This window comes from Aquarana catesbeiana, linkage group LG01, assembly GCF_042186555.1.
Source record: "Aquarana catesbeiana isolate 2022-GZ linkage group LG01, ASM4218655v1, whole genome shotgun sequence".
Taxonomy (NCBI): Eukaryota; Metazoa; Chordata; class Amphibia; order Anura; family Ranidae; genus Aquarana; species Aquarana catesbeiana.
Window position 1 is genome coordinate 984,634,849 of NC_133324.1, and position 18,555 is coordinate 984,653,403.

The 18,555-nt window shown below is 46.5% G+C and overlaps 1 protein-coding gene across 1 annotated transcript in view; it reads right to left on the minus strand.

Moving 5' to 3' along the window:
• The window catches only part of LOC141129234 (cytosolic phospholipase A2 gamma-like), a 97,146-nt gene that overhangs the window by 49,290 nt on the left and 29,301 nt on the right, over positions 1-18,555 (minus strand). Inside the window, exons 6-9 of the mRNA XM_073617137.1 lie at positions 17,351-17,459; positions 14,481-14,621; positions 5,091-5,141; positions 2,445-2,480 (exon numbers count right to left, since the gene is read on the minus strand). Of these exons, the coding sequence (XP_073473238.1) occupies positions 2,445-2,480; positions 5,091-5,141; positions 14,481-14,621; positions 17,351-17,459 (337 nt within the window). The remainder of the gene's footprint in view (positions 1-2,444; positions 2,481-5,090; positions 5,142-14,480; positions 14,622-17,350; positions 17,460-18,555) is intronic.

Below are 18,555 nucleotides of genomic sequence, written 5' to 3' on the forward strand. Positions count from 1 at the left end.
GCCCACTCCTATTGGCTACATTCAGGGCGAATGGCTGGGAAACTAACAACTAAAGGATTATGGGACATGTAGTCCCACATACCAGCAGGCCCCAGGATGATTCCCTGAGAGTGCACTGCAGCCCCCAACATGCCGAGGGGAAGGGGGGAGAGGAGGAGGGGAGGAGGACCGTGAGAGGAGAAGAGGGACCATGAGGCTGTCGGGTAGAGGGAGCCAGAGAGAAAGTGCCAGTCATTCTGTTATATATCCCCAAGGTAACTTACCTCCAGGTGGGGGGAGCGAGGGGGGCGAGGGGGGGGCAGGGATGCAGGCATCCATAGAGGTACAGGACCTTATCACTGGCTGCTTTTTATACAAGTAAAAAGGTGCAAAATTTCTAATACAGTAATATCCTGTAAGAATTTAGTGCTAGGTGGCATATATGAAGACCACAGTCTCTAAAATAATTCAAGTCCACAAAAATTCTTTCAAAGAAGAATGGTTAGTGGTATTTGGGAGGGAGAAGGGAGAGGGGAGGGGAAGGGATGGGGATAATCCACTCTCAGGGCTGCCGTCACAAGGGAACAGAAACCATGTTCCCAAAAACTGGAAAGAAAAAAGAGAGAGGAGGCGCCTCTGGGTGCAGATTTTTAACAGGTTTAATATACAAAAAAGATTTCTTATAATGCACTCACATTTCTGTAGTTAAAAGAAGGCATGGTATGATATCCCAAAAAACCTGGGGCTGTCCTTGGTGTAGTCGATCCCTTGAGCCCGTCTGTGTGCTTCCCATGGTGTAGAATAGGGGTTAATTCAGTTGGCTGTGAAAAGGTCTCTCGGCTGGGTAAGCATTTCCTGCTCCAGGCACCGCTGGATGGTGCTCGGCCGACCGCTGTGGAGTCTATGATTAGCATAGACCCAGGTTTTTTGGGATATCATACCATGCCTTCTTTTAACTACAGAAATGTGAGTGCATTATAAGAAATCTTTTTTGTATATTATATATATATATAACCTGTTAAAAATCTGCACCCAGAGGCGCCTCCTCTCTCTCTTTTTTCTTATCACTGGCTGCTTCCACCCTGTCCTCCTCTCCACATGGCTGAATCCACCCTGTCCTCCCCTCCACATGGCTGAATCCACCCTGTCCTCCCCTCCACCTGGCTGAATCCACCCTGTCCTCCCCTCCACCTGGCTGCATCCATCATGTCCTCCCCTCCACCTGGCTGAATCCACCCTGTCCTCCCCTCCACCTGGCTGAATCCACCCTGTCCTCCCCTCCACCTGGCTGCATCCACCATGTCCTCCCCTCCACCTGGCTGCATCCACCCTGTCCTTCCCTCCACCTGGCTGCATCCACCCTGTCCTCCCCTCCACCTGGCTGCATCCACCCTGTCCTCCCCTCCACCTGGCTGCATCCACCCTGTCCTCCCCTCTACCTGGCTGCATCCACCCTGTCCTCCCCTCTACCTGGCTGTGTCCACCCTGTCCTCCCCTCTACCTGGCTGTGTCCACCCTCTCCTCCACCTTGCTGCTCCCATTCATTCCTCCCTTCCACCTGGCTGCTCACTATGTATTTATATGTGTGTATGTATATATAATTGCATTTTATAGTTGGGCCCCTCTACTTTTGTCCCTGTCCCCTCATGTTCCTCCCACTAAATATGAAAACTGGAGACACCACTGTCTCTCACCATCCCCCTGCATCGCCGCATTTCTGCTTCTAAAAGAACACCGCCATTACTGTGCAGGCGCGGGCAGGAGAGAGATGACAACATCTCTCACTGCCTGCCCTCACTCTGGGACAATAGGGACACTGTCACTGGCCACTGGCACGTGACAAGCTGCATCTGGTGGCAGGAAGTGACAAGCTCGGGGCTCCCACTTATTCTGCATTATGGTGGGTCGAACTATTTCATTTTATATTACAATATAATAATAGAAATAATGCGCTTAAATCATCCTGACACCAGATTAACCATGGTGCCGTGATAACTGAAGAGTTAACACCAGCCATTGCCCCGACAAATTGCCCGAAAAAATGTTGGCAGTGCCCCTCCCGAGATTAGACTCTGGATTTGCCCCTGGGTGAGGATGGTTACCTTTAATAGCCATTCAAACCCCTTTGTGTCAACTTGTGTGCATGTTATCAGGCCAAAATCACCAGGGTATGTAAACATTTGATCAGGGTAGTTTTTGTTGCCATTATGATTTAAAAAGAGTAAACACAGTTGATTGATAATAAATGTCTTCAGCCAAACACTAACCATGAGTGAAATAATTTTTTTTGTGTTATCGTTCATATTCTCTGAAAAATGGCCAAGAAATCATAAATTCTGCCAGGGTATGTAAACTTATGAGCACAACTGTAATAAATAGACAGGTAGGTGATCACCGGCAGTGCCCAAAATTTTCCTTTTACCGGTAATCTGGATTTACCAAGTGGCTTAAAGTCATCTTCTTACCTCTAGTCACGGCTTTCATGAATTTTTTGTACATTTCTGTAAAACAAAACATTATTTTATATTATCTTTAATTAAAGAACATTAAATACAGTTAAACAATACAATGATAATAGGCAGTATTTTATTGTGGTGGTGTGGGGTATTTCTGTTTTGTTTTTCCTCCGAGGCCCTATCCATGCAGCCATTTTCACCTAGGCCGGAATGCCATATCCTGTCCTCTGGGAGACCCCGTCACATATCCCGCCCACTGGAGACCCCGTCACATATCCCAGGATTCACAGAGCAGCCAATGGGTGGAGCTAACACATCATCAGGGGCCGGGCTGCCTGAACCCAGAAAGAGAATCTGTCTGAGGAGGCCCAAGATGTAAGTGCAGAAATCATCCCCATGATTAAGCCCCATGGGTGGGGGCAAAACGCATTGGGGGTGTGGCCTGGGTGGAGCCTGGGCCGGGGATGTTTTTACTTTACATACACAGGGTTTTGTTGTGACGTGTGCAGTGATGGACCGTCTAATCCATGCGCCTGGCCCATAATCTCCATGCAAGGCGCATGGATTTCAATGTTTTTTTGTTTTTTTTTAGTTTTTTTTTTAGAAGCACGTGATTAGAGCCTTAGGCTCTAATTGGCTTCAAAAATGGGGTGGGTTCGGGGTGCAGAGCACTGTGCCCTGAACTCACCCAGTTGTGTGACAATAGCAAATTAATATTCACTATTGTCTTCCCGTTTCTACTCCCGGCCAATCAGGAAGCGGGTCTTAAGACCCAATCGCGGAGAGGAGAAGCGATCGTAATGGCCATTGAAGGAGAAAGTCGCCGAGGAGGAAGAGACGTAGGGTGAAGCCGCTAAGGAGGAGGAGAAGCAGGAAGGAGCCGAAGCTGGCTGCGACCTATATAGGGTAAGTGCTGGTGGGCGGAAGAGCGAGTGACAGGGGGTGGGAGGTATTACTACTTGACTGACCGGACGGGGTGACGGGTGGTTTGCTGTCCTACCAAAAAATGGAGCACTAGCCGCCACTGGACGTGTGGCCTATGGGACCCTTTTCTCTTTGCAGGACACATACTTTCACATCTGAATGGTGGATGTTGCAGGACTATGACCTTTGCCTATTAGCCCAGTCATATACCCCTTGCCAGTACCATGGGTGGGGGCAAAACGCATTGGGGGTGTGGCCTGGATGGAGCCTGGATGGGGGGTCACATGGTTTTGTTGTGACGTGTAGCTTTTTGGACCTTTTTTCCTTTGCAGGACACAGACTTTCACACCTGAATGGTGGATTGCTGCATGACTATGACCTTTGCCTATTAGTCCAGTCATATACCCCTTGCCAGTGTTTCTTTCAAAGATGAAGGCCTATAATCAAGCGTTGAAGTCTGTGCCAGGTGCCGGTGTCTTGCCGAGAAAGTTCCCTCGGCGGATAAGTTCCCCCCTGTACTGCGCAGGCGCAGCGCCTGCGTAGCATGAAATACTATCAGCCGCCGGAGATAGCCGAAGCACAAATTCTACAATCAGCTGTACACGGCGCCTGCGCCCTAGGTCCAGGTTCCTTCCCCACCATCCAAGTGGACCTAGAGGGGGAATAAAAAAGAGCTGAGTGAAGCTAGGCCGTGCCCGAAGCGTGGAGAGCGAAGCGAGCCCACGAGGGGCCCTCTTACAGGCGCCTTGTACAGCTGATTTTCCCCTATTCATCTTCAGCTATTTCCGCCGGATCCTACTGCGCAGGCGCAGCGCCTGCGCAGTAGAGGGGGGTCCTTATCCGCCAAGCGGAACTTTCTCGGCAGAACACTGGCTGGCCCCCTTCATCGTGACATGCATTGGTGTGGGCAGGGGGTGTGCCGGATGTGCATGGGCACACCCTAATCACCCTGCCCTCCTGTACTGGGCTCATGCGCCATTAGTTCAAAAGGGGGGCCCAGGCACCTGCCAAGCAGGAGGACTGGCTGTACTGCCTTATTGTAGATATCGATCCTCTTGTTCCTCCTGTTTCTCCTCCTCTTCCTCAATCTGGCGGCGCTGTAGGGGGATCGGTTCTAGCATCTGGGCCTCCATCCTGTCCTCAGTCCCTTTTTCAGTCTTAAATGTAAGACACTAGGGGTCTGTTTAGAGCCATGACATTTCATCAAAGCCCCCCAAAAGGGCAGTTAAAAAATACAAAAATAAATAACAATGTAAAAAAAAATCAAGCAAATTTCAAAGCATAATTAAAAACAAAAAAAGACTTGTTCACATGTGCTTTGCACCCACCACTGCCTAGCTACTGCCTCTGTTGCTCTGTGTTTAAGCTTTGGGGTGCACACCCTAATGCAATAGGCTGCACACACCTATGGTGTATGGTGGTGACTGGTCTTCTGGATCCTGAGAGACCCTCACCACTGGAGAGCCAATAGGAAGTATCCATGTCACCCAGGCACCCATGTAGGCTCCCCCCCAAAAAAGGAACCTTCCACTCTGCAGTAAGGGAGGTGGGTTGCTCTAGTATATTGTGTAACCACAGATTTAATTAACTAAAATGGGCAGAGAGATTTTAGTTTTATTGCTTTTATTTATTGCTGCATCAGCTAGTTAGAGAGGGGTTGGTTGTATGGTTTGTTAAGCTGGGAATCCTATTTTGTAGAGGAGCTTTAACCAGTAAATGTTGAACACCTACCATTAAAGAACAACGTCACCCAATCAGCTCCGGGTGCACTGCCCCACAATCCTGCAGAGAAAAAAGACTGCATTAGTGCTGAATACAATGAGGATCACAGGTATGGAAATCACCCTTTGTCTACCCACCCCCTCTCACCTCTATCCAGTTTATCTGGAACTAATATCTTCTTCCAGTTGTGGTTAGGGATGAGCTGATGGTTTGAAGGATTAAACTTAGCCTCAGACTGAACTTTGGCTGTTCAATGGTTCCTAAGGAAGCAGAAGGTGCTGACACCTGCTGAGTCCCTAGCAACTGTCACCGGCACATTGCTAACATGACTGGGAATCTCCAACCCCATAAGCTAAGAGGCAGGACTAGCAGTGACACCACTGCCCAAATATGGTCACTGTCCATATTTGAGCAATGATGTCACTACTCTCCCCACCAGAGGTTAGAACTAACTAGAACCTTCAGGACACCCCTGGTGCAATAAACCATAAGCCCCCCCCTGACCACTGGGGCCCTTTCCATCAGTCCTAGGGCCCTTTCTTCTGGTCCCAGGGCCCATCCCTCCAAGCTCGGGGCCCTTCCCACTGATCCTGGGGCCCTTTACTCTGGTTATGGGCCCTTTATTAGGTTCACACTGCTGCAGCCTATCATACTACTTGTATGAAGTTACATGACAAGCAGTGGCGACAAACTATCCACCCAACTCCACACCCCTCCCACCTGGTCGGTCAGGTCACAGATGGCACCCACCACCCCCCCAGGTCAGTTGGTCAGCAGGCTGGGTCACAGGTGGCACGGGCATCACGTCCCCCCCGGGTTGGTCAGTCAGTTGTCGGACCCAGCACTTACCTCATCTTGCAGGCAGCACCCCAGGCGGTGGGCAGTGGTGGCTTCTCTACAGGCTGCGGACAGCTGATTCCTCACTTTCCCTGCATCTCCTCCCTCCTCCTCCTGCTGGCCAATCCAATCGGATCTGCTTTTGGCCAATCGGGTGACAGGTCTCACAACCCACTTCCTGATTGGCTGGGAGAAGTGAATATTCATTCACTATTGTCACACAACTGGGTGGGCTTCATGCGCAGTGCTCATCGCCCCGAGACATCCTTTTTTGAAGCCTAGTAGAGCCTCTGGCTCTAATCATGTGCTTAAAAAAAAACCCTGATTGGAATTCATGCATCTGACTCCCTGCATGTAGATTAGGGGACCAGACGTATGAAGGAAGGGGGGGCCATGTGCCCCTAATGGATGAGCCGCCACTGATGACAAGCCAAAACACTTTCATTTTAATGGGTGCAATGCGACTCAAGCCGCAGGGACAAAAAAGGTCCCTGCACTACTTTTCTGCGACTTTGGTGCAATTTAAGGACCATAGACTGCAATATTAAATCACATTTGCAAGCAAGTCTCAAGGAAATCACAAGAATATTGCAAGCAAATTGCATGAATTTGGCGTTGCAGTAGTGTGCTGAAGGGGGACCCTTTCATATGTTCTGCAGCGGCCCCCCTTCCTGCCATCTTGGGGCCCCCTGTGGTGGCAGAACACCAGAGCCTGGTTGAAAGTGTGACTTTTGTAACCGTGGTAGTTCCGCAACTGCTCCCCACCACTTCCCTTATATGTGGGCATCATAATTGATAATGGATTTACAACAAGGGGCATTTGGGGGGATGGTTTCTAAAACTAGAAGCTCACCTTATGGGGAAAAAAAATAATAAATACAGATATGTTTGCAGAAAATTTGCATCTATACATTTTTTTTCCCTCAGGGGCCTGCAAAGCATTGTATCCGTGATCAGTCTATGGTGGGTGCAATGTCAGACTCCTGCAGACAAGCCTAACAGCTTTCAGCCCGTACCTCTCTATGGGTTGTCAGTTTGAAAGCTGCAGGGTTCATCAGTGCCCTCACAGTTCATTGAGAACTACAAGCCATCTGCTGGGGTGGCAGACAGGACCTGTATTATTATTATTATTATTATACAAGATTTATATAGTGCCAACAGTTTGCACAGAGCTTTACAACATGAGGGCAGAGGGTACAGTTACAATACAATTCAATACAGGAGGGATCAGAGGGCCCTGCTCGTTAGAGCTTACAATCTAGGAGGGAGGGTCAAGTGATACAAAAGGTAATAACTGTGGTGGGATGAGCTGATGGAGAAAGTAAAAATACAGTTGTTAGGTGAGGGCCGGATAGGCTTTTCTGAAGAGATGGGTTTTCATAAAAAAAAAAAGCAGAGTAGAAGATATTCGTACAGATTGGGGTAGGGCGTTCCATAGGATAGGAGAAGCTCGGGAAAAGTCCTGGAGGCGAGCATGGGAGGAGGTGACAAGGGAACGAGAGAGCAGCAGGTCTTGGGAGGAACGAAGGGAACGAGTAGGTTGGTATTTTGAGACTAGGTTAGTGATGTAGTTGGGGGCCGAGTTGTGGATGGCTTTGTAAGTTGTTGTTAGTATTTTGAATTTAATTTGTTGGGTGAGTGGAAGCCAGTGGAGGGATTGACAGAGAGGAGTAGCAGATGCTGAGCGGTTGGTAAGGTGGATGAGTCGGGCAGCAGCATTCATGATGGACTGAAGGAGGAAGGAGCCTAAGTAAAGGTAATCCAATGAGCAGGGAGTCGCAGTTTTCGAGGCGAGAGATGACCAGGGAGTGGATTAGGAGCTTTGTGGTGTCAATGGCTAGAAAGGGGCATATTTTGGAGATGTTGCGGAGGTTGAGGTGGCAGGATTTGCAAAATGTTTGGAAAGTGTTTGGGGCCAAAAGGATAGTTCAGAGTCCAGGGTTACGCCTAGAAGCTTGGCATGCGGGGACGGGCTGATAGTAGTGCTTTTGATCTTGACAGAGAAATCAGGGGAAGAGGCACGTGGGGGGAGGAAAAATCATAAGCTCAATTTTGGATAGATTGAGTTTGAGGAAGTAGTGTGTCATCCAGACTGATATATCTGTTAGTAAATGAGTGATACGTGAGAAGACTGAAGAAGTGAGCTGAGGGGTAGAGAGATAGATTTGGGTGTCATCAGCATAGAGATGGTATTGGAAGCCATGGGAGACTATTACCTGACCCAGGAAGGAGGTGTAGATGGAGAATAAGAGAGGTACAAGAACAGAACCTTGGGGGACCCTGCCATAGAAAGGGAGAGGAGAGGAGGAAGTAGAGTTGTAAGTGACACTGAAGGTACAGTTGTATAAATAGGATGAGAACCAGCGAAGAGTACAGTCACAGAGGTGTGGATTTTTTGGAGGAGGAAGGGGTGGTCCACTGTGTCAAAGGCAACAGAGAGGTCTAAGAATAGGAGTACAGAATAGTGTCCATTGGATTTAGCTGTTAGCAGATCGTTTGTGAGTTTTAGGAGAGCAGTTTCAGTGGAGTGTTGAGGGCGGAATCCAGTAGTTAATGTATTCACAGATCTCTGTGAATCTCTGTGAATAAATAATGCGGCTGTGTGGGCAGAGACCTGAACAGTGGCACCTCCACCAACTGTCATGGGGAAGGGGATCAATAGAGAGGTATGGGGGGACTGCTAGAGCATGTTACAATCTAAATCTGGGTGTGTGTAATGGGTAACCAGCTCTAGAAAGTGAACTTAGCATTTGTTTGCTTACTCAATTACACGGTGGGGGGGCTGTTTACACTTCTACTTGCCCTGCTGAAGGAGTAATCCAGCGCTAACCATGGGGAAACCAGACCGGAACGCTTCTGGGTCACGTTCCCAGAAACCCTAACACGCAGCTCAGCGGTAATATTTTCCGGAGATATTCTGGACTCAGTTCAGATCTGAAAGTCGATATCCAGGGAGTGGTAACTCGTCTGGTGGAGGTGGAAAGAGTGACCGCCCACCATGATGCTGCAATACAAGAAGTCAGGCACATCTCAGATGCACATGCTGATCATCTCCATAAGCTGCACAGACATATGGAGGACCTGGACAATAGAGACAGACGCCACAATATCTGAGTAAGAGGTCTCCCTGAAAAAATTGAACCAGGCCAACTACACCAGGCAACTATATTCAATTATTTTTTAGAGAGTGCTCCAGAAACACCCATTGAAATAGAGCGACTGCATCGGGCTCTACGTCCCAGGGGTAGAGACACCGACCCCCCCAGGGATGTTGTAAGCTGCATAGCCAACCTTTGGCTTAAAGAAGAAATCCTCTGAAAGGTGAAAGGTAGGAATCGGTTCCTATATCATGGAGCCGAAATCAAGCTGTACCAGGACCTCTCCTATGTCACTTTACAGCACAGGAAAGACCTTCGCCCCCTGCTTGAACATCTCCGTGCCAGAAACATCACCTATGGAGGGAAGTTTCCGTTCTGCCTTTCAGTCACTCATCTGGGACGCACAGTTACCCTGAGAGGCCCAGAAGATGTGCAACCATTCTTTGAGGAACTAGACCTGCCCCCAGTCTTGTACAGCGGCCTGTATCTACCACCTCTTTCTGAAGGCGAACCCATGGAGCAGCAGATGCAAGGAAGGCCTCTCATGTCCAGACGTCCAAGATCACCGCATCTTGCTTACCCGGTTCCAGCCAACCGACGCTCATCAAATGGAGGGAGCAAGCCATCCTCCCCTGCTCATCACAGAGCCCGCCGGGATTGAAATACTTCTCGTAAACCTCTTTTTCTGTTCGCCCCAGTTGCCCCAGTTGATATACTGGATGGACTTTGATCAGCCCAACCCTTATACCAGACACTGTAGTGGTTTATCACATTCCCTATGTTGAGAAGTATGCTATCTGTCCTGACACCTTTATCTTACACAGTTAATGCCGATGTTTAAAAAAAAATTGGAGGATTTATTACTGTTGCTTGTTATAAGCCTATTTATCCCTGCTATAATAACTCTGACCATGCGCAGTATAGCCAATACAGTCACCAAACCACTCATCTCAGCATATGCCTCCTACGAATACTAGACACCCGATTGTGGGCTGTTTCTTTTATCTCTGTCTACAACAAGCCCTGTAGTGAAAATTTGGAGATGGTCCTATATATATTTAAATACCTACAGTACATTTCTATGTAAAACATACCACCACGCCGCTATACTGACTACATCTGCGGAGGGTTGACTCTTACATAACTGTGTAATATTTCTGACAGTTACTCATGTAGTCAGTGGTATAATGACTGTCTAATACCTCTTCTTAAGCTTAATCTGTATTTGAGCACGCCTTGTTCATTTAAAAAAAAAAATACAAATAAATAATTAACGCTATAACTGTGTTTACTATATATAAAGGCCTTATCCCACCTAGGGGAAGCTACTCTTATTCCCAGCTAACGTGAGGTGAGATCCAACCCATCCCCTCACACTGAGATTATTGCTGCCGAATCACGCTTAGCCACCCCTACAAATCTGCCGCCTCTCTTATTCAGTGGCTGGGTTGGCGGGGTGGGGGAGCTGCACCCTGGTATCAGAGATTACCCTGCTCTTCTGAAATCTACTTGTCCACTTATATGTCAGTTGTGTGTCATATGTTTCATCAGGTGGTAAAAATAAATAAATGAAAACAGCGCTGGCAAAAATAAGTGCAAAAAACTGTTCCAGCTGCTGGATGCAAGTGCTACAACTTGATAATAATTATACAGAAAAATACAGCGCTGGCAACTAGCACATGAAATGGTGAGTTTAAATATAACTACAAAATTGCACTAAGTGCTCAATGTATCAAGTGACATATAGTGAAAGTGAAATAAATCTGTTTGGAAACAAAAACATTGACAATAGAATATACGTCAATATTTAGTAAAATAAATATATATGCACATAATCAGATAAAAAATCCTAGGATGGATGTAGACATTCCTCAGGATAAGACCCACTAAGCAGTAATGGCAGACTTCCAGCTCCTTAGCCAAGGTTTGCATACAGTCACCTGAGATGCTACAGCAATTGCAGGAGAATGGAATGAGACTTGGACTGCTGTCATTGGGATATAGCCTTGAAAACCGCGGACATCATATTCCACCCAAAAAGATATGAAAAAAGATATAGTATAATACCGTAGGGAAGAGGATCAGATGCGCATAATAGCGCTACTCACAGAATGGAGACTGCAAACAGGTATTCAGAATTGTCTGTGAACACCGCAATGATAGCGTGCGTTCCACAGAGAACATGAAACAGCGTCACTGGTTACGAACGTGAGCCGGATATTGCCTCGCCGCGTTTCGCCCCTCCTCCAGGGTGTCATCAAAGACATCCATGTCTTTGATGATGCCCTGGAGGAGGGGCGAAACGCGTCAATGCAATATCCACATGTTACATTTCATTATGGCTCTCTATACAGAGCCTTCAGCTAGGGTCAGGGTCAATGGCCTCCTATCAAAAGCCTTCTCCATCCATAACGGGACTAGACAAGGGTGTCGTTCGTGCTTACACTTGAACCTTCCTTAGAAACATACGGGAGAATGATAACATTAAAGGGATAACAATTTCAAAACATCAATATAAAGTAGCAGCCTTGTTGTCCTGCTATTCCTTTCCGAGCCGCACATCACCTTGCCCAACCTTATCCAAGATTTTTGTCTCTTTCAATTTGTTTCTAACTTAAGAATAAACTTTAGCAAATCCAATGCCCTAAATGTCACCTTACCAAAGCCATTAGTAGAACATTGCAAAACTAATTTCCAATTCCACTGGTAATCAGAGATAATAACATATCTAGGGATACAACTGCCTACACGTCTATCTGAACTCTATGCCAGAAACTACCCATTTTTTCCTGGTTTGGGAGAGCGGCTATATTAAAAATGAATGTGCTCCCACGCTTACTTTATGTCTTGCAGGCAGTACCCATAGAATTACCTTCAACATTCTTGCATACCTATCAGAAAATATGCACAACCTTTCTTTGCGGCAGAAAACGCCCATGCATCAGCTAAACTAATGCCGCGTACACACGATCGGACTTTACGGCAGACTTTGTCCGGCGTACTTTTCGACGGACTTTACGACGGACTTTCCAAATGAACGGACTTGCCTACACACAATCAACCAAAGTCCGACGGATTCGTACGTGATGACGTACGACCGGACTAAAACAAGGAAGTTCATAGCTAGTAGCCAATAGCTGCCCTAGCGTCGTTTTTTGTCCGTCGGACTAGCATACAAACGAGCGGACTTTTCGACCGGACTCGAGTCCTTTGGACAGATTTGAAACATGTTTCATTTCTAGGTCCGTCAAACTTTTGAGAAAACAAAGTCCGCTGGAGCCCACACACGAGCGAATTGTCCGACGAAATCCAGTATGCCGGACCAAGTATGCCGTAAAGTCCAATCGTGTGTACGCGGCATAAGCCTACCGAAATCCAAAGGGGGATAGGTCTTCCAGACCTAAGTAAATATCAATGGGCCTGCCATCTAGCCAGAATAATTAACTGGCATGCACATGATAAAGCAAAGGACTGGGTACAGCTGGAAGCATCATTTTCGAAGAGAGTCCTCTGAAACCCACCACATGGCTGACAATCGGCCAACTCCCACCTCCTCTGCAAAATCATCCGCTTATTAAACCGACCATTGTCAGCTTCCACAAAGCGTGTACTGAAACCGAAATATCATCGACGGGTCCCATAACACAATTGCAAATGAATCCAGACTTTCAGCCTGGGACATTCCTTGCCTTTCTAGCAGGGGCAGATCCGACCGATGGGCTTTGGGCAGGGACACTACTGGATAGTGAGCACTTGGCCTCCCAATCGCCAGACGCTCATATAACCCCATGGACATATATTCAACTCCGTCACTTCTTCCAAACCTCAGCTCACACTACCAAAATGTCTTGGCCACTTACCCCGTTCGAACATATATGCTCAAAAGCTGACCCTCAACAACACGTCATCTCTACAGTCTATGGTCTCCTTGGAGAACATACACCACTGAATACAGACAAAGCATGTCGTGCCTGGGAGAGAGACTTGGCTGTCGACATCTCCTTGGAAGGGTGGGAATGTATATTTCATGTTATCCACAAAGGCTTGGTAAATGTCTCAACCCAGGAGACCAACTACAAACGTATGTCTAGATGGTATAGAACCCCAGCATTAATACATAAGTTCGATCCTACATGCCCCAACCGATGTTGGAGATGTCAGCAGGAGGTAGGCACGCTTTTGCATGTATGGTGGGAATGCCCACTTCTGCAACCATTTTGGACTGCAGTACATTCAACCACCCTTCAGGTTACCACAGACACACTTGAGTACTCACCAGCACAGTACCTGCTGCATTACACCTCACCACCCTTTTAAGAATTATCATAAATCTCTAGCAATGCACATGGTAAATGCAGATAAGTCATGCATACCAGTACATTCGAATTCGACATGGGTGCCTTCTATAAAGGAACAGTTCACACACATTAATAAATTGACTGAAATGGAGGAGCTGATACACATAGCTAAAGAAAGACCAGACAAATATAAATCAACATGGGCCTGTTGACTTCACTTTCGCACAACAGATGCATACAATCACATAATGAACAATGGTCACTTACAGACCCATGCCGCAGACCCCAATACTCATTGAAACTCACCTCCCTTTAAAAAGGCACCACTTTCTACATCACCTCCCAATCCACGTGACACATGCCCCAACCTTTAGAACATTTTGATAAGTGAATTGATACATTCATTGATTACCACACCCCATTGCTAATGACATATTACGGATAAGGATGCGTGAGCTGCCAAGCGTTTCTCTGGGAGACCCTTGTAGGGTTTTTTTCTCCCTCTCTCTCCTACTCGCTTCTATTCTTCATCCCTGGCTCTAGACCCTCAGATTAGGCTGAAGAGTTTCTCCATAGCAAGGTACACTACAATAATAGGAGGACAACAGAGGCCAAAGTGGATATAAGACTACAACCACACTAACACAACAGATCCCTCCAAGAATAATAATTTGTACGCCTTACCCCTGGTAGGAGAAACTTTCATTCCCTAATACCTCTCACTCCCTCTTCTCCGATCTTCTCACTTTCCTATACTCAAGATGTTCTCTAAGCTTATAAGCTCTCAATAACCATTTTTGAGATAAGTTGTTATAAATTTTATAAATTAAAGACCCATATACTGCTAACCCGACTTTCAACCTCAAGTTTAAATGTTATGCATTTCCATATAGGCAATTCAAATGTAAACGTTTTGATGCTGTTAGCTGACCCACGAAAGCACTGTTTTCCTATAACTCATCTGCTAGGAATGTCTTTGACTATGAGATGTTTGTAATGTTCAATATGTAAAAGATGTTTACCCGTATGTAAAACAAAACTTTTTTTGAAAAAAAAAAAAAAAATTGTGTATGTAAAATACCTTGTAGCAATGAAACGCATCTGATTTCCTTCACCAATAAAATGTTATGCCTCGTTAGTTAATGACAATTTCTGATTTGGCTCACCTTGAAGATAAATCAGGTCGTGTTCAGGCAGCTCCTTCAATAAACGTCCTTCTTTAAACCTACATGCCAGATGCTCAGTCTTTATATAGCATTGGTGAGAAGGAAATCCAGACTTGTGTGGAGTGAACTCAAACCAAGCTTCTGAAATAAGAAGATTTTCCTCCAGTTATCGTCCATCCTGAGATGTATGTAAGCACATGAGTGCCACCTGCAGTGGAGAATGTAGATGTCACCAATCTACATTCTCCACTGCAGGTGACACTCGTCCAGAACAGTGATGCAGCTGGAGGAGGAAGGCAAGGGAAACTTGGTTTCTCTATGGTTTCCTCAGTCCCCTGGAGCAGCGGTCCAGTTGGTTACGCTGGTTCTAGGTGAACCTGGCGGCCACCTTTAGTAAGCAGAGTCTTTCTATGTCCCTGCCCCCTGGGTTTTGACACACTTTCATGCAAATGGCTAGTGCAGGGACAGATCCCCTATTTGTCAGGGATAACATTAGCGTTAGGGAGAGGTTCTGGAGGAGTTGGAAAAGCATAGGGTCTACGTCTGATCTACAGAAAGCTCCCTTTGGGGTTGGACCGGCTGCATCTCGCCCTCCTCGATAGATGCTGTCTTCAGTTTGGGTCTACGCATTGCTGAATTGCTCACAAAATTATTGTAAGTGTACCAGCAAGGTCTGTTGTATTGTTTCCAAGTTTTGCAATACATAATTTTCTGCACCCTGAGACTGTGTGTGCTTCCTGCTGCCGCACCACGCTGCACCTACCCAACATGTGTCCTCTACACACTGAAGAGTCACTTCTATTTCCTGTTCATTACAAACAATGACCTTCCAAGCTTCATCAAGGACAAACAATAAATAAAAACTGTAAAGTTGGCCATGTACTAAAGAAGTTTGAAAACTTTTAATTTCGGAATATTCGTCTGATTTTTTAATTGTTGGTGAAGGTCAAATTGATGCTCATTTTTTATGAGAACATTTGATGGTTTAAGATGGAAAAATTCTCTTCAATTAACAAATTTTTAACAGGGAATTTTTTTTTTCATTCTGAAAATTCCATTCCATTCATTCCAAAATTGAATGTTAAAGTGGACCTTTACTTAACCTTTTGCCACCCAGGTAATGCATATAAGTGATGGCAAGAGTATGGGCTTTAACGCCTACAAGCCACACATATGTGTTAGTGTAAACATATGTAAACCTAATGTCACTTTGGTGGCCATCTTGAATCAGTCAAGATTCCGGTTCCTGGGCTTGGCGTGCTTTATGCAATTTGCTAGCGTAGGGACAGGTTCTCCGTCTGGCAGGGACTGTAGTAGAGATAGGGAAAGATTCTGGAGGAGTAGGTACAGTGCAGGAACTATGTCTACCTCTCCAGAAAGCCTCCCCTTTGGGTGTGGAACGGCCAGGCCATATTCTACCTCTTGTGGCAGATGCTGTCAGTGCATTCCAGTCTTCACACCACTGTACCATCAGTGTTGCAGTTAAAAGTGGTTCCGGTGGTTCCGGTTGGGTGGGCCTTCTCACTGGGCCAGTTCGTATTTACTGAACTGTGCTACAATATAATGCTGTTAATCAACCTAGACTCTATGTGTTCTCTGCCCACCGCACAACGCTGCACCTAACTCACACGCTGTGAAAGACAGCTCTTGGTCTGTTCTAATGATCAGGAGTTGGAGGTACTCGCTCCCAATCATGTGGCCACTGTGGCAGCCAGTAGCGGCCCATCCATTAGCGGTGCAGGGGCACTGTCCCCCCATTCCATGCGTCCATTCCCCTAATCAACATGGGGGTGCCGGAAGCATGGATTTCAATGTGTTTTTTTGTTTTTTGAAGCATGTGATTAGAGACAGAGGCTCTAATTGGCTTAAAAAAGGGTGGGCTCGGGGCAAAGAGCACTGCAGCCCGAGCCCACCCACTTGTGTGACATTAGCTTCTCCTCCCAGTCAATCAGGAAGCGGCTCCTGAGACCCAATTGGCCAGAAGTCTTAGGATGGGAGGAGAAGCATCGGCCCGGCAGCAGCAATCTCTCCTAGAGCCCTACCCAGATTGATTCAGCAGTGCACTGCCACTTTGTCCTCCTCCCTGCACCTATCCTGTATAAGGAAAGGAGGCCATAGATCATGTGGGGGGTGGCCATGGATCGCCGCCTATCGAGCCCCGGGGGGTGTAGTGCAAGTAGATCGCTGGATCGCCGCTGTGATTGAGCGCTGCAAGCCATGCACGGTTAGGTCTGATCATTCGAGTGAGGGGGCCAGGCCTGTTTGCTGCCCCCCCCCAATTTCGACCACCAACCTCCACTGGTGACAGCCAATCACAGTGGTCATTTGATAGGTGGCTCCTTACTGCCTCCCAATCATACAGACCCTATGCACATCCGTGGGAGTGATTTCATCCCGGATAGGCCAATTAAAATGGCCAAAGGAACACAACCTGGAAAAAGATCAACTATAGATGTCAGCACTTGGTGAGGAGGCTCCTGAACACCTCGTGGCTGGAGTAGAGGTGAGTAAAGTTCCACTTTAAAAGTAATACAATTTTGAATGTACTAATGAGTAATTTCACATGATTGCTTGTAGGAATGTTTATTCGAAAGTCTACTAGCGTATGGCCAGCTTTATTTCTCCACTGGATTGATTGGCAGGGCTCAAGCTGGATGGAATCATCTTACCAGGGAAGGAGCTTTTAGATCCTGGCTGTAATGAAGTGGGCAAAGCAGTGTATGAAAGAAGTATATGGAAGAAGTATACAGAAGCAGAGGGATAAAGGCCAATCCAAGGCATAATTGTTGTTTTTATTATCCGTCATCATATCAGAATCATACATCCCATATAGTGAGTAATTATTAAGAAGTCTGTTTTAGTAATATTACCTGAATCGTTTTCATATATTTTATCCTGTCTCACAGCAGAGTAGATGGGATACGGGACTTCACCGATTTCACACAACTTCTTGTGACTGGACAGCTTTCCTTCATTAATCTGCAGAAGAAAGAGATGAATATTAATAGTGCATGTACCCCAAGGTTCAGTGTTACTAGTGGTGTACCCCAAGGTTCAGTGTTACTAGTGGTGTACCCCAAGGTTCAGTGTTACTAGTGGTGTACTCCAAGGTTCAGTGTTACTAGTGGTGTACCCCAAGGTTCAGTGTTACTAGTGGTGTACTCCAAGGTTCAGTGTTACTAGTGGTGTACTCCAAGGTTTAGTGTTACTAGTGGTGTACTCCAAGGTTTAGTGTTACTAGTGGTGTACCCCAAGGTTCAGTGTTACTAGTGGTGTACTCCAAGGTTCAGTGTTACTAGTGGTGTACTCCAAGGTTCAGTGTTACTAGTGGTGTACCCCAAGGTTCAGTGTTACTAGTGGTGTACTCCAAGGTTTAGTGTTACTAGTGGTGTACCCCAAGGTTCAGTGTTACTAGTGGTGTACTCCAAGGTTTCGTGTTACTAGTGGTGTACTCCAAGGTTCAGTGTTATTAGTCGTGTACCCCAAGGTTCAGTGTTACTAGTGGTGTACTCCAAGGTTTAGTGTTACTAGTGGTGTACTCCAAGGTTCAGTGTTACTAGTGGTGTACCCCAAGGTTCAGTGTTACTAGTGGTGTACTCCAAGGTTCAGTGTTACTAGTGGTGTACTCCAAGGTTCAGTGTTACTAGTGGTGTACCCCAAGGTTCAGTGTTACTAGTGGTGTACTCCAAGGTTTAGTGTTACTAGTGGTGTACTCCAAGGTTCAGTGTTATTAGTCGTGTACCCCAAGGTTCAGTATTATTAGTGATATACTCCAAGGTTCAGTCTGATTAGTGGTGTACTCCAAGGTTCAGTGTTATTAGAAGTGTACCCCAAAGGTTCAGTGTTAATAGTTATGTACCCCAAGGTTTAGCGTTATTAGTGGTGTACCCCAATGTTCAGTGATATTAGCAATGTACCCCAAGGTTCAGTGTGATTAGTAGTGTACCTCAAGGTTCAGTGCTGATGGTTCACCCCAAGGTTCAGTGTTATTAGTGGGGCACCCTAAGGTACAGAGTGGTGTACCCCAAGGTTCAGTGTTGTTAGTAGTGTTCCCCAAGGTTCAGTGTTATTAGTG